This window comes from Pseudophryne corroboree, chromosome 9 (genome assembly GCF_028390025.1).
Source record: "Pseudophryne corroboree isolate aPseCor3 chromosome 9, aPseCor3.hap2, whole genome shotgun sequence".
Taxonomy (NCBI): domain Eukaryota; kingdom Metazoa; phylum Chordata; class Amphibia; order Anura; family Myobatrachidae; genus Pseudophryne; species Pseudophryne corroboree.
This window is the reverse complement of record NC_086452.1, coordinates 237,817,425-237,834,873: the sequence shown is the minus strand read 5'-3', so window position 1 is coordinate 237,834,873 and position 17,449 is coordinate 237,817,425. Positions and strand designations below refer to the sequence as shown.

Here is a 17,449-nt window from a genome sequence, read left to right as displayed (position 1 = left end):
ACATTAATATGTTCATACTGTAATGGGTGCCGGGAATCTTTTCTTGCGATGCAAACACATCGCAGGCAGAGATGTATGAGGGCACATCTGTAATCACTCTGTTCTTGAAGTAAAGACAGTAAGAACACACATATAAGTTGAGAGTGGGATAAACATAGGAGACAGGGATTGACTAATTTGATTTGGTATAGGATCAAGAGCAACTGTAAAACATATTACAAGATAATTGATAATTATACTTCATTTGTGAGATGAAGTAAAGGAAAAACGTCAGAGGGTGCAGAGCAAGAGCTAAGCAGATTACTAGTAGTAGTAGTGGACAATTTCAATTCAAATTTTATCACTTTGTTCTTTGTAGTAGGAAGCAAGATCTTGGGCACAGATAGCAGTCATGGGCTTAGTATGGGATGGTTGTGAAGAACACTGGATGCTAGCGGTCAAGTGACCGACACTAGAATCCCGGTGCCATTCAGAATCCTGGTGCTGGAACTCTGACCGACAGCATCCCAAATGTAATATGTAGGGTGAACAAATAACCTTGGGTGCAACTGGATATAAGTGTAAATAATAGTTTTTTCTTAAGCTAGGCATCTAAAAATATGTCAGTGATAGTGCATAAATTGGATAGAATAGTGTTTAGTACATGTCATATATAATAAAGAAAAATATGTATATACTGTACATAAAAGGAATTACAGTATAAAAGCAAATAAATTTACAATAATAGAAAAAAGTGGATAAGGACATCATCGACCACTGGTGTCATATAATGTAGGAACTAAGAAGATTACCATGAAGGACACACTGGTATAGGTATGTTAAAAATAATTTATTTATAACACATTTAAAAGGAATGTACATCATTTCCATTAAAAATAACCACCAAAAACATTAAGATCACTAAAGAGTACAATAAAGAAATAGTGCTAAATGCAAGTATGAGGTATATCTTATCTTTGTGTGAAGGTCAGTTAGGGAGAGCCCAAAGGCTTGTTTAGTTAACGGCCTGCTGACACCTTTACCCAGTGAGGGTTTATTTGACTGATTCTTATATATGTATAAAGTAGAGATGAGCGCCTGAAATTTTTCGGGTTTTGTGTTTTGGTTTTGGGTTCGGTTCCGCGGCCGTGTTTTGGGTTCGAACGCGTTTTGCAAAACCTCACCGAATTTTTTTTGTCGGATTCGGGTGTGTTTTGGATTCGGGTGTTTTTTTCAAAAAACACTAAAAAACAGCTTAAATCATAGAATTTGGGGGTCATTTTGATCCCAAAGTATTATTAACCTCAAAAACCATAATTTACACTCATTTTCAGTCTATTCTGAATACCTCACACCTCACAATATTATTTTTAGTCCTAAAATTTGCACCGAGGTCGCTGTGTGAGTAAGATAAGCGACCCTAGTGGCCGACACAAACACCGGGCCCATCTAGGAGTGGCACTGCAGTGTCACGCAGGATGTCCCTTCCAAAAAACCCTCCCCAAACAGCACATGACGCAAAGAAAAAAAGAGGCGCAATGAGGTAGCTGTGTGAGTAAGATTAGCGACCCTAGTGGCCGACACAAACACCGGGCCCATCTAGGAGTGGCACTGCAGTGTCACGCAGGATGTCCCTTCCAAAAAACCCTCCCCAAACAGCACATGACGCAAAGAAAAAAAGAGGCGCAATGAGGTAGCTGTGTGAGTAAGATTAGCGACCCTAGTGGCCGACACAAACACCGGGCCCATCTAGGAGTGGCACTGCAGTGTCACGCAGGATGTCCCTTCCAAAAAACCCTCCCCAAACAGCACATGACGCAAAGAAAAAAAGAGGCGCAATGAGGTAGCTGTGTGAGTAAGATTAGCGACCCTAGTGGCCGACACAAACACCGGGCCCATCTAGGAGTGGCACTGCAGTGTCACGCAGGATGTCCCTTCCAAAAAACCCTCCCCAAACAGCACATGACGCAAAGAAAAAAAGAGGCGCAATGAGGTAGCTGACTGTGTGAGTAAGATTAGCGACCCTAGTGGCCGACACAAACACCGGGCCCATCTAGGAGTGGCACTGCAGTGTCACGCAGGATGTCCCTTCCAAAAAACCCTCCCCAATCAGCACATGATGCAAAGAAAAAGAAAAGAAAAAAGAGGTGCAAGATGGAATTGTCCTTGGGCCCTCCCACCCACCCTTATGTTGTATAAACAAAACAGGACATGCACACTTTAACCAACCCATCATTTCAGTGACAGGGTCTGCCACACGACTGTGACTGATATGACGGGTTGGTTTGGACCCCCCCCAAAAAAGAAGCAATTAATCTCTCCTTGCACAAACTGGCTCTACAGAGGCAAGATGTCCACCTCATCTTCACCCTCCGATATATCACCGTGTACATCCCCCTCCTCACAGATTATCAATTCGTCCCCACTGGAATCCACCATCTCAGCTCCCTGTGTACTTTGTGGAGGCAATTGCTGCTGGTCAATGTCTCCGCGGAGGAATTGATTATAATTCATTTTAATGAACATCATCTTCTCCACATTTTCTGGATGTAACCTCGTACGCCGATTGCTGACAAGGTGAGCGGCGGCACTAAACACTCTTTCGGAGTACACACTTGTGGGAGGGCAACTTAGGTAGAATAAAGCCAGTTTGTGCAAGGGCCTCCAAATTGCCTCTTTTTCCTGCCAGTATAAGTACGGACTGTGTGACGTGCCTACTTGGATGCGGTCACTCATATAATCCTCCACCATTCTATCAATGTTGAGAGAATCATATGCAGTGACAGTAGACGACATGTCCGTAATCGTTGTCAGGTCCTTCAGTCCGGACCAGATGTCAGCATCAGCAGTCGCTCCAGACTGCCCTGCATCACCGCCAGCGGGTGGGCTCGGAATTCTGAGCCTTTTCCTCGCACCCCCAGTTGCGGGAGAATGTGAAGGAGGAGATGTTGACAGGTCGCGTTCCGCTTGACTTGACAATTTTGTCACCAGCAGGTCTTTCAACCCCAGCAGACTTGTGTCTGCCGGAAAGAGAGATCCAAGGTAGGCTTTAAATCTAGGATCGAGCACGGTGGCCAAAATGTAGTGCTCTGATTTCAACAGATTGACCACCCGTGAATCCTTGTTAAGCGAATTAAGGGCTCCATCCACAAGTCCCACATGCCTAGCGGAATCGCTCCGTGTTAGCTCCTCCTTCAATGTCTCCAGCTTCTTCTGCAAAAGCCTGATGAGGGGAATGACCTGACTCAGGCTGGCAGTGTCTGAACTGACTTCACGTGTGGCAAGTTCAAAGGGCATCAGAACCTTGCACAACGTTGAAATCATTCTCCACTGCGCTTGAGACAGGTGCATTCCACCTACTATATCGTGCTCAATTGTATAGGCTTGAATGGCCTTTTGCTGCTCCTCCAACCTCTGAAGCATATAGAGGGTTGAATTCCACCTCGTTACCACTTCTTGCTTCAGATGATGGCAGGGCAGGTTCAGTAGTTTTTGGTGGTGCTCCAGTCTTCTGTACGTGGTGCCTGTACGCCGAAAGTGTCCCGCAATTCTTCTGGCCACCGACAGCATCTCTTGCACGCCCCTGTCGTTTTTTAAAAAATTCTGCACCACCAAATTCAAGGTATGTGCAAAACATGGGACGTACTGGAATTTGCCCATATTTAATGCACACACAATATTGCTGGCGTTGTCCGATGCCACAAATCCACAGGAGAGTCCAATTGGGGTAAGCCATTCCGCGATGATCTTCCTCAGTTGCCGTAAGAGGTTTTCAGCTGTGTGCGTATTCTGGAAAGCGGTGATACAAAGCGTAGCCTGCCTAGGAAAGAGTTGGCGTTTGCGAGATGCTGCTACTGGTGCCGCCGCTGCTGTTCTTGCGGCGGGAGTCCATACATCTACCCAGTGGGCTGTCACAGTCATATAGTCCTGACCCTGCCCTGCTCCACTTGTCCACATGTCCGTGGTTAAGTGGACATTGGGTACAACTGCATTTTTTAGGACACTGGTGAGTCTTTTTCTGACGTCCGTGTACATTCTCGGTATCGCCTGCCTAGAGAAGTGGAACCTAGATGGTATTTGGTAACGGGGGCACACTGCCTCAATAAATTGTCTAGTTCCCTGTGAACTAACGGCGGATACCGGACACACGTCTAACACCAACATAGTTGTCAAGGCCTCAGTTATCCGCTTTGCAGTAGGATGACTGCTGTGATATTTCATCTTCCTCGCAAAGGACTGTTGAACAGTCAATTGCTTACTGGAAGTAGTACAAGTGGGCTTACGACTTCCCCTCTGGGATGACCATCGACTCCCAGCGGCAACAACAGCAGCGCCAGCAGCAGTAGGCGTTACACGCAAGGATGCATCGGAGGAATCCCAGGCAGGAGAGGACTCGTCAGAATTGCCAGTGACATGGCCTGCAGGACTATTGGCATTCCTGGGGAAGGAGGAAATTGACACTGAGGGAGTTGGTGGGGTGGTTTGCGTGAGCTTGGTTACAAGAGGAAGGGATTTACTGGTCAGTGGACTGCTTCCGCTGTCACCCAAAGTTTTTGAACTTGTCACTGACTTATTATGAATGCGCTGCAGGTGACGTATAAGGGAGGATGTTCCGAGGTGGTTAACGTCCTTACCCCTACTTATTACAGCTTGACAAAGGGAACACACGGCTTGACACCTGTTGTCCGCATTTCTGGTGAAATACCTCCACACCGAAGAGCTGATTTTTTTGGTATTTTCACCTGGCATGTCAACGGCCATATTCCTCCCACGGACAACAGGTGTCTCCCCGGGTGCCTGACTTAAACAAACCACCTCACCATCAGAATCCTCCTGGTCAATTTCCTCCCCAGCGCCAGCAACACCCATATCCTCCTCATCCTGGTGTACTTCAACACTGACATCTTCAATCTGACTATCAGGAACTGGACTGCGGGTGCTCCTTACAGCACTTGCAGGGGGCGTGCAAATTGTGGAAGGCGCATGCTCTTCACGTCCAGTGTTGGGAAGGTCAGGCATCGCAACCGACACAATTGGACTCTCCTTGTGGATTTGGGATTTCGAAGAATGCACAGTTCTTTGCTGTGCTGCTTTTGCCAGCTTGAGTCTTTTCATTTTTCTAGCGAGAGGCTGAGTGCTTCCATCCTCATGTGAAGCTGAACCACTAGCCATGAACATAAGCCAGGGCCTCAGCCGTTCCTTGCCACTCCGTGTGGTAAATGGCATATTGGCAAGTTTACGCTTCTCCTCCGACAATTTTATTTTAGGTTTTGGAGTCCTTTTTTTTCTGATATTTGGTGTTTTGGATTTGACATGCTCTGTACTATGACATTGGGCATCGGCCTTGGCAGACGACGTTGCTGGCATTTCATCGTCTCGGCCATGACTAGTGGCAGCAGCTTCAGCACGAGGTGGAAGTGGATCTTGATCTTTCCCTAATTTTGGAACCTCAACATTTTTGTTCTCCATATTTTAATAGGCACAACTAAAAGGCACCTCAGGTAAACAATGGAGATGGATACTAGTATACAATTATGGACTGCCTGCCGACTGCAGACACAGAGGTAGCCACAGCCGTGAACTACCGTACTGTACTGTGTCTGCAGCTAATATAGACTGGTTGATAAAGAGAAGATGTCTATGTAACTATGTATGTATAAAGAAGACTGAAAAAAATCCACGGTTAGGTGGTATACAATTATGGACGGACTGCCTGCCGAGTGCAGACACAGAGGTAGCCACAGCCGTGAACTACCGTACTGTACTGTGTCTGCAGCTAATATAGACTGGTTGATAAAGAGAAGATGTCTATGTAACTATGTATGTATAAAGAAGAATGAAAAAAATCCACGGTTAGGTGGTATTACAATTATGGACGGACTGCCTGCCGAGTGCAGAGACACAGAGGTAGCCACAGCCGTGAACTACCGTACTGTGTCTGCTGCGACTGGATGATAAATGATATAAAAAATATATATATATCACTACTGCAGCCGGACAGGTATATATTATATATTATATAATGACGGACCTGCTGGACACTGTCTGTCAGCAGAATGAGTTTTATTTTTATAGAATAAAAAAAAAAAAAACACACAAGTGAAGTCACACGACGAGTGTTTAACTTTTTCAGGCAATCACAATGTAAGTATACTACTAACTATACTGGTGGTCAGTGTGGTCAGGTCACTGGTCAGTCACACTGGCAGTGGCACTCCTGCAGCAAAAGTGTGCACTGTTTAATTTTAATATAATATGTACTCCTGGCTCCTGCTATAACCTATAACTGGCACTGCAGTAGTGCTCCCCAGTCTCCCCCACAATTATAAGCTGTGTGAGCTGAGCAGTCAGACAGATATATAATATATATAGATGATGCAGCACACTGGCCTGAGCCTGAGCAGTGCACACAGATATGGTATGTGACTGACTGAGTCACTGTGTGTATCGCTTTTTTCAGGCAGAGAACGGATATATTAAATAAACTGCACTGTGTGTCTGGTGGTCACTCACTATATAATATATTATGTACTCCTGGCTCCTGCTATAACCTATAACTGGCACTGCAGTAGTGCTCCCCAGTCTCCCCCACAATTATAAGCTGTGTGAGCTGAGCAGTCAGACAGATATATATAATATTATATATAGATAATAGATGATGCAGCACACTGGCCTGAGCCTGAGCAGTGCACACAGATATGGTATGTGACTGAGTCACTGTGTGCTGTGTATCGCTTTTTTCAGGCAGAGAACGGATTATAAAGTAAACTGCACTGTCCTCACTAGTAAACTCTCTCCACTCAGTCTCTACACTTCTACAGTAACAGTACTCCTCCTAGTCAGCTCCAGTAAATCTCTCTCAGTCTCTTATAATCTAAATGGAGAGGACGCCAGCCACGTCCTCTCCCTATCAATCTCAATGCACGTGTGAAAATGGCGGCGACGCGCGGCTCCTTATATAGAATCCGAGTCTCGCGATAGAATCCGAGCCTCGCGAGAATCCGACAGCGTCATGATGACGTTCGGGCGCGCTCGGGTTAACCGAGCAAGGCGGGAAGATCCGAGTCTGCTCGGACCCGTGAAAAAAAACATGAAGTTCTGGCGGGTTCGGATTCAGAGAAACCGAACCCGCTCATCTCTAGTATAAAGTAATGTCATTATTTAACAAGTGGCACTGTTCACCTTCTCTGTGATAATTTTATAATAATAATAATAATAATAATAATAATAACAATAATAATAATCATAATAATAATATTGTGATTTAGGCAGTCTGTAGTCCTTATGATGATCTGAATAAAAAATGATAATATAGAAAAATTAAAATTAAAATAAAATGGTAAAAATTAGAGGAAAAATTAAAAAATGAAAAGTTTTAGAAGTTTTCCTTTGGAGGGAGCAGCAATAGGTAGTAAGTGGTTCTATAATATTCTGTCCTATTTGTGCACACAGGCTTAACTGAACCCCTGTGTTTTCACGGGAGAATTGATTATTTTCAGGATCCCCCCCCCAAAAAAAAAAAAAATATTGGTAAAACAATATGGAAAATCACAAGAAAAACTTCAATTTTGAGTTTTTGCAGATGATTGGATATCGGCCTTAGCATTAGAAGAAAAATAAGAATCAACAGGTAATGAACTGGGCATTACAAAAAATGTATATTCTAAACTACAAATAATTGATCTATTTTGAATGGATGCTATACATGTAAAAGCTGAGTTTTCTGAAATATGGATCTATTATTTTCTTTCCTATGTGTGTTGCTGGTTATTATACCATCATTCAAAAGACCAATACCTCCAGTGTTTGATATTTTAAATGATCCATTTTATTTTGTATCAAGCAAGTAAAACTAATAATGAAACTGTTCAAATTATTGAATTTGATGATAATTTTATAATTACCAAAAGAGGTCACTTAGAATAAGTGCCAGCATGAAATAATTTCCTTAATATAATACATTGATTTCTTCCAATTATTTAGTATAACTGTTCTTTTTAAATGTTTTCTAATACGATTGTAATAAGGGTGGTCCTTATTTTTAGAACATTTGTTGCACATGTCAACTAACCTACCATCCAATTCAATGCCTGTGTGTGATATGATTTTTGTGATCTGTGAGAAAACATAACTATGAAGACTTTCCTATATTATATTCTGTGACACCTTGCAGGGAATACAGGCTTCCAGATTGTCTCAAACCCGGAAGCCTCTATTCCCTGCAAGATACTTATGCTCTTTCTGCAGAAATCCTTATACATATGGGTGGTCTTCTGTATGCCGACTGATGGGATCCCGGCGCACAGTATACCGGCGCCGGGATCCCGACAGCCGGCATACCGACACTTATTCTCCCTCATGGGGGTTCACGACCCCCCTGGAGGGATAATAAAATAGTGTGGCGCGCATAGCGTGCCACCGTGCCCGTAGCGTGGCGAGTGCAGCAAAAGGGGCTCATTTGCGCTCGCCACACTGTCGGTATGCCGGCGGGCGGGCTTCCGGCGCCGGTATGCTGGTCGCCGGGAGCCCAACCGCCGGCATATCATAGTGAACCCATACATAGGTGCCTGTGTTTAACGTTACTGCTCCCAGGGAAGAGACAATGGCCCTCATTCCGAGTTGTTCGCTCGCAAGCGGATTTTAGCAGATTTGCTCATGCTAAGCCGCCGCCTACTGGGAGTGAACGATGTATTCGCAATATTGCGATTACACACCTCATAGCAGTTTCTGAGTAGCTCCAGACTTACTGCGATCAGTTCAGTGCTTGTCGTTCCTGGTTTGACGTCACAAACACACCCAGCGTTCGCCCAGACACTCCTCCGTTTCTCCGGCCACTCCTGCGTTTTTTCCGGAAACGGTAGCGTTTTTTCTCACACGCCCATAAAACGGCCTGTTTCCGCCCAGTAACACCCATTTCCTGTCAATCACATTACGATCGCCAGAACGATGAAAAAGCCGTGAGTAAAATTCCTAACTGCATAGCAAATTTACTTGGCGCAGTCGCAGTGCGGATATTGCGCATGCGCATTAAGCGGAAAATCGCTGTGATGCGAAGATTTTTACCGAGCGAACAACTCGGAATGAGGGCCCATGCAAAGACCATCCCACACAAATGGAGAAAAAAACATTGAAATAAATCAATGTATTATATTAAGAAATGATTCCATGCAGACACTAATTCTAAATTGTGGATTCTTAGTTAATTATACAATGATCAAATGATTTTAATAAAAATTTGGACTTATCAAATTCATTTGTTTGCAGTTTTACCCATACTTCAGAAAACTCCCCTGTTAGTTGCATAGCAGCCAATCAAAACTGATCAATTATTTGTAGTGTAGAATATATTTTTATGCTCAGTTCTCTTTTATTATCTGTTAATTCTTATTTTACTTCTAATGCTAAGGCTGGCATCTAATTACCTGCAAAAGCTCATTAGATGTGAAAAATGTAAATTTTATAGTGATTTTCCTATGATGATCCGCCAATATATATTTTTTGGTAATCCGGAAACAAAAATCTATTCTCTCACAAAAACACACACGTTCAGTTAAGCCTGTGTGTTTTTGTTTTTGCATCCCAGATAATCTGGGTCTTATCGGGATTTTTTTTCCGCATGCCTAAGGCAGGTAAAACAAAATCCCAGGCTATGGCTTGCGCCAGCTTTTTGGGGACAGTAGTAAAGCCCCTGGAGATACAATTACCCACAGTAAATTACCGCGGGTAAATGGATCCCAGCCTTAAATGTTTACAAATGTATTTTCTTTAAGATGTCTATAATTGTCAAATTCTGTACATTACTGTAAGAAATATTTGCAAAGTACGCTTGTAATCAAGCTGTGCATTTATAATATAGCGAAAGCCTTTCCCAATCCAATATAAAACAGCTTTTTTTTAAAGAAATTTAGACAGTTACATTAGCTTTCATACCAATATATCTTCATTTGTTGATATCATGATATGATGTGCTGTTTAATTTATATCAGTTTTATGATTAATAATTTGCAGGATTTGTTATCAAAATAAAACTGTAGTTTGGTTTTCTGTATTTAATATGTAACCCCTTCCTGGCCTTCTTTGTGATTATAATCACATACTGCATATGTTATATAATAAAAAATTCAAATTTATTGACTTTTTATATACTGACATTCTATTCAATGAAAAAAGGTAAAGATATAACCATATTTAAACAAATGTATAAATTACAAAAATATGATTGTCATAGAAAATACTTACTGTAATAATAAATGGAACAGTATTAATCATTTCCAGTATGAAAGGTATCCTCAATATTTGTTCCCAAATATTTCCCTTTTAAGAGAATGAAAACAAAGTTATAAACAACAATGCATAAATAAATAAATAAATCAATAAATAATTTCCACTAGTAAATTGGAGTAGAATATTGCATATTAGTTTTAAAAAAATTACATTTGGGGAAACAATTATCTAATGAAAATGAGAATTTTCTCCAGAGAAAGGTTTTCTCCAGTTTGTTAAGTGGTTCTTGTTGGAAAAATTGTTTTTATATGGTTCTACCATAATTTCGATAACTAACACTGTTCCTGTCCTGAGCTATGGGGAGAATTTGCTTGATGCAATCTAATCATAAAGGGATAGAGGGATGGGACTGGACTCATACACAAGTGGGTATTAGATTACCTTCACATTATTCCAGCAAGAGGACAGAAAAAGTTTGTTTCTTGGTTGGCGCACTTCAAAAATAATTGATATAATTATTGTGTATTAAAATCTAACTTTTATTTGTTATTTTAAAATACTTTATTGTATGAAAAATAAATGAAAATTTAATTCAATAAAGTAATAAAGGTGATAATTTAAAAAGAAATCAAGACTTATTTCTTTTGATTTCTTATTGGTTTGTATATATATGAATCTTAAATATTATTTTATCAGAGTAATTAGATTTCAGCTCAAGAGCATGTCAAATGTTTGTGAGATATCTATAATGTCATTTTGGAGTTCTACAGAAGGAGCATCCAATTGTTATGGTTTTTTAATATATAGAACCATTATAAAAATTTGGTTATTGTATGGTCATTTAAAGCAGGTGTTATTAATATAGATTTCTTAGTATATGATAGTGGCCAATGCCACATCTGTGTATACAGGATTTAAATACAATAGCTGTTAAAAATAACCTCTGCCACGTCTATTTATACAAACAAGATATTCTGAGAGTTTATACTAGTATATTTGTATTCTCCTTGAAATAAATCTGTTGAAAGTGGTAATGTGTACATTGGGGGTTCAATTCATTGCCTTATATATGGCTCACAATAAGTATCGGGTACCATGTCTAATATACAGATAAACTCAAAGAGAAACTTAAAGTGTAGATTATTATTGTATTTATACTCTCATTGTCAGTCTACTGACTTTGGCATTAAACATTGTGTACCTTGCATAAATCAATAATTAGGAATATAAATTAAGATATTCTATTCCTGCTTAAAGAATTGTTATTTATGTATGTATATATCCAATCAGATATTATCGATACACTAATTTATTATAACCTCTGCCACATCTATTCATGTAGACATAATTATTCAGAGAGCGAATGTTTATATTTATATATTTATGTATTGATTGTGATAAGTCTGCTGACAGTGGTATTGTATATATTCAGTGGTGAGAAAATGTATTCGGTTAGTGGATCTTCACCATAATCATTCAAAGCCTAATTCATAGCTCACAATGTAATGCTCAATACCACATCTATTTTACAGACAAATTCAGGAATAATTCCTATTATAAATTAATATATGTGCTCTCATTATTTATCTACTGACTGTGGCATCAGGTATTATATACCTTTGCAAATTAATGATTGGAATTACCAGAAATACTGTACTTCAAAGCACACTGGTAATTGTTATATACATAATTGCCATACAAAAACTGAGATATAAATATATATCTACTATTAATTAAGGTAACCTTCTATCCATTTGAAGTTGAGAGGTCAGTGCTCACTAATAAATGTTTCACTCCAAAAATGTATAAAATATAATCTCAAGGAACACAGACAGTATCTGTGGTTTTTACCAGATATTTATGTGAAAGAAAGTATGTATTGAAATTGAAGGCACAATAGCACTTGGAAACTGATTCAATATTATATACACATTGATAGTAACTGTTTCTTGCTCTTAAATGGAAACAGTGTTGTGCTAGTCAATGCAATTCACTGTTTTCTCAAGTATAGGTTTTCTACATTTTTTTCAATCTAGTGTATAAATAAGTTTTAATTGTTGTTACTGGTTGCTAACTTCCAAATGTGCTATCCTTCACATTGGGTTAACCACAGACTATATCACAATTAGTGGTTATATTATTACAGTTTTACTTGTTACAATCATTTGTAATTGCAGTCTGACTGCTTTTTTTCTTTATGTTTAGCCTATACTTATTTAAGGCCTTGACTGCAATTCCTCATTTATTGTTAGGCATTCCTTAGGTATATGATTGCCTTTTCCACACATCTACACTCTAAAAGCTCATTTTTTTGTAAATTTTATATGCATGAATGTGTATTCCTGGCTTGCATAGCTTCTCACATCCTAAGCATTGTACTAATCATATTTAAAGTATAGAGAGATTCATTGTAATATATATTTGTGTTAGATCATAGTGAGTCAGATAGTATGAAAATGCCAGCATGCACGTTTCACACACAGGTGCTTCGTCAGGGCTCTGAATACATATTTATGCACATACATTTAAAAATAACACTAATCCAGTTAGTGGATGGCAGCAACCTTAAACAATGAAAATCCAATATTGGTAAAAAGTGCAAACGTACAGGAATACCCATGATCCCCATGATGAAGTCATACTGCTGATGAAACGCGTTGGGACTGCTGCTCCTGAGACCTCCTTATGAACAGATAAGCTATTTTATTCAATTTTCCTGTACGTTTGCACTTTTTACCAATATTGGATTTTCATGGAAAACAGGATGTATCCGATTGCACATACGGACTGATAAGCTCAAACTCTTGTTTTATTCTGTACGCTTGCAATTTTACCATTTGTTTTACGTTTTATGTTGTATTAAAATGTGTGAAAAACCATTAAATGAATCCCTGCTGGTGGATTTTTACCATTGAGGATTCGCTTATCCTTATTAGGTTTTTTAGATACAACCGAAACTTATGGTGTTATATGTTTTTTTTTTTTTAAAGTGTACGTGCTATGTTATTTCTGTTAATTTTCTTTTTACATATGTGCATTGGTCATGTGACCGAAGACAGTATGTGTGTCAGATAAGTGATGTCCATATAATATCACTTGGTTCACTGTATACTAATTCTTTAAAAACACTAAATAGGCACACCTTTTCTCCACTAGTCTCATATTTCTCCACTAGTCTCATATTTCTCCACTAGTCTTCGACCTGAGGACGAAGTGATTAAAGCTTTGAAACATTGTTTCTGCATAACCTGCTTCTGTGTATTTGTATTAACGGAGTGCCGCCGACTGGACGCCACATTAGACCCGCCGCCATACGGGTTTTGGGAGGGCACCGGACTTTCACTTTCTGAGACTGGGAGTGCTGCCAAAAGATTTGTATATATATATATATATATATATATATAAACATACACTCTCTGAATAATTATGCCTACATGAATAAACATGACAGAGGTTATAATAAATGATTATATCAATAATATCTGATTGGATATATATACATAAATAACAATTCTTTAAGCAGGAATAGAATATCTTAATTTAAATTCCTAATTTTCGATTTATACAAGGTATGCAATATCTAATGTCACAGTCAGCAGACTGACAATGAGAGTATAAATACAATAATAATCTACACTTAAAAGCTGCCCTTTGAGTTTATCTGTATATTAGACGAGGTACCAGATACTAATTGTGAGCCATATATAAGGCAATGAATTGAACCCCCAATGAACACATTACCACTGTCAACAGATTTTTTTCAAGGAGAATGCAAATATACTAGTATATACTCTCAGAATATCTTGTCTGTATAAATAGACATGGTACAGGTTATTACCAGCTATTGTATTTACATCCTGTATAAACAGATGTGGCAGAGGCCACTATCATATACTAAGAAATCTGTATTAACAACACCTGCTATAAATGACCATACAATAAAATAATTTTGATAATGATTCTATATATTAAAAAACTATAACCATTTGATGTCCCTTCTGTAGAATTCCAAACTACATTATTGATATCTCAAGAACATTTGACACACTCTTGAGCTGAAATCTAATATTTAAGAATTACGAGTATACAGTACATATGCAAACCAATAATGAATCAAAATAAATAAGTGAGTCTTGATTTATTTTTAAATTATCACCTTTACTACTTTATTGAATTCAATTTTCTTATATTTTTAACACAACAAAGTATTTTAAAATAAAAAATATAAGTTAGAATTTAATACACAATAATTATATCAATTATTTTTGAAGTGAGCCAACCAAGAGACAAACCTGTTTTTTCCTTTTGCTGTTCTTGATGCAATCAAGTAACAAAATTATCTCCCTGTATAGAAAAATTATCTTTATTTCAGTCTGGTGTTTGGCAATTAATCTGTCTCACAAAGAAAACAGTAAACTGACACTGATATGCTCTTAGCTAATTCAAGGACAGATTTATCAAAGTGTGGAGGGAGATAAAGTAGAGAGAACAAGTACCAACCATTCAGCTACTGCCAGTTTTTCAGGCTGTGTTTTGAAAAATGACAGCAAGGAGCTGATTTGTTGATAATTTATCTCTCTCCACTTTATATTACTGGAATTATATGCCAGTAATATATCTAGAATTAGACGGCAGTAATGTCTGGAATTAGATACCACTAGATAGATACCAGATACCACTGTGATTGGAATGATAATGACCTATGCACAGTGACAGGACACTACCACAGCACCCTACATCAGCAAGATGCAGCACAAGACACTGGACTTTTAGTCACCACAATGCAGCACTGATACTGAGCACAGATATTGAGCACTGTTCAGGATAATAGAACTGACACGGGGCAGCAAAATACAGCACAGGACTACTGTACTACTATATACTAGTCAGTGGTCACCACAATGCAGCAATGATAATAATGAGCACAGATACTGAGCACTGTTCAGTATAATAGAACAGACACGGGGCAGCAAAATACAGCAATGGACTACTGTACTGTGCTACTATATACTGGTCAGTGGTCACCACAATGCAGCAATGATAATAATGAGTACCAACCATTCAGCTACTGCCAGTTTTTCAGGCTGTGTTTTGAAAAATGACAGCAAGGAGCTGATTTGTTGATAATTCGCAGGCATCGCAACTGACACAATTGGACTCTCCTTGGGGATTTGTGATTTAGAAGAATGCCAGTTCTTTGCTGGGCTTTTGCCAGCTTAACTCTTTTAATTTTTCTAGTGGGAGGATGAGTGCTTCCATTCTCATGTGAAGCTGAACCACTAGCCATGAACATAGGCCAGGTCCTCAGCCATTCCTTGCCACTCCGTGTCGTAAATGGCATATTGGCAAGTTTACTCTTCTCCGCAGATGCTTTTAATTTAGATTTTTGGGTCATTTTACTGTACTTTTGTTTTTGGGATTTTACATGCTCTCTACTATGACATTGGGAATCGGACTTGGCAGACAACATTGATGGCTTTGAATTGTCTCTGCCATGACTAGTGGTAGCAGCTTTAGCACTAGGTGGAAGTGGATCTTGATCTTTCCCTATTTTACCCTCCATATTTTTGTTCTCCATTTTTTAATGTGTGGAATTATATGCCAGTAATATATCTAGAATTAGACGGCAGTAATGTCTGGAATTAGATACCACTAGATAGATACCAGATACCACTGTGATTGGAATGATAATGACCTATGCACAGTGACAGGACACTACCACAGCACCCTACATCAGCAAGATGCAGCACAAGACACTGGACTTTTAGTCACCACAATGCAGCACTGATACTGAGCACAGATATTGAGCACTGTTCAGGATAATAGAATTGACACGGGGCAGCAAAATACAGCACTGGACTACTGTACTACTATATACTAGTCAGTGGTCACCACAATGCAGCAATGATAATAATGAGCACAGATACTGAGCACTGTTCAGTATAATAGAACAGACACGGGGCAGCAAAATACAGCAATGGACTACTGTACTGTGCTACTATATACTGGTCAGTGGTCACCACAATGCAGCAATGATAATAATGAGCACAGACACTGAGCACTGTTCAGAGTAATAGAACTGACACGAGGCAGCAAAATACAGCAATGGACTACTGTACTGTGCTACTATATACTGGTCAGTGGTCACCACAATGCAGCAATGATAATAATGAGCACAGATACTGAGCACTTTTCAGAGTAATAGAACTGACACGGGGCAGCAAAATACAGCACTGGACTACTGTACTGTTCTGCTATATCCTGGTCAGTGGTCACCACAATGCAGCAATGATAATAATGAGCACAGATACTGAGCACTGTTCAGGATAATAGAACTGACACGAGGCAGCAAAATACAGCAATGGACTACTGTACTGTACTACTATATACTGGTCAATGGTCACTACAATGCAGCAATTATAATAATGAGCACAGATACTCAGCACTGTTCAGGATAATAGAACTGACATGGGGCAGCAAAATACAGCAATAGACTACTGTACTGTACTACTATATACTGGTCAGTGGTCACCACAATGCAGCAATGATAATAATGAGCACAGATACTGAGCACTGCTCAGTATAATAGAACAGACACGGGGCAGCAAAATACAGCAATGGACTACTGTACTGTGCTACTATATACTGGTCAGTGGTCACCACAATGCAGCAATGATAATAATGAGCACAGATACTGAGCACTGTTCAGAGTAATAGAACTGACACGGGGCAGCAAAATACAGCAATGGACTACTGTACTGTTCTGCTATATCCTGGTCAGTGGTCACCACAATGCAGCAATGATAATAATGAGCACAGATACTGAGCACTGTTCTGGATAATAGAACTGACACGAGGCAGCAAAATACAGCAATGGACTACTGTACTGTACTACTATATACTGGTCAATGGTCACTACAATGCAGCAATGATAATAATGAGCACAGATTCTCAGCACTGTTCAGGATAATAGAACTGACATGGGGCAGCAAAATACAGCAATAGACTACTGTACTGTACTACTATATACTGGTCAGTGGTCACCACAATGCAGCAATGATAATAATGAGCACAGATACTGAGCACTGTTCTGGATAATAGAACTGACACAGAGCAGCAAAATACAGCAATGGACTACTGTACTACTATATATATACTGATAACCACAATGCAGCACTGATACTGAGCACAGATATTGAGCTGAGATTTAGCTGATATTGGGTTTTTTAGGCAGAGAACGTAGCCA

The 17,449-nt window shown here is 39.5% G+C and overlaps 1 protein-coding gene across 2 annotated transcripts in view; it reads right to left on the bottom strand.

The window, feature by feature from the left end:
• LOC134957937 (potassium channel subfamily T member 2) overlaps nucleotides 1-17,449 on the bottom strand; it is a 1,656,739-nt gene that overhangs the window by 773,548 nt on the left and 865,742 nt on the right. For both annotated transcript variants that reach the window (XM_063940188.1, XM_063940189.1), the window contains exon 6: nucleotides 10,219-10,293. In XM_063940188.1, coding sequence (XP_063796258.1) covers nucleotides 10,219-10,293 — 75 coding nt within the window. The remainder of the gene's footprint in view (nucleotides 1-10,218; nucleotides 10,294-17,449) is intronic.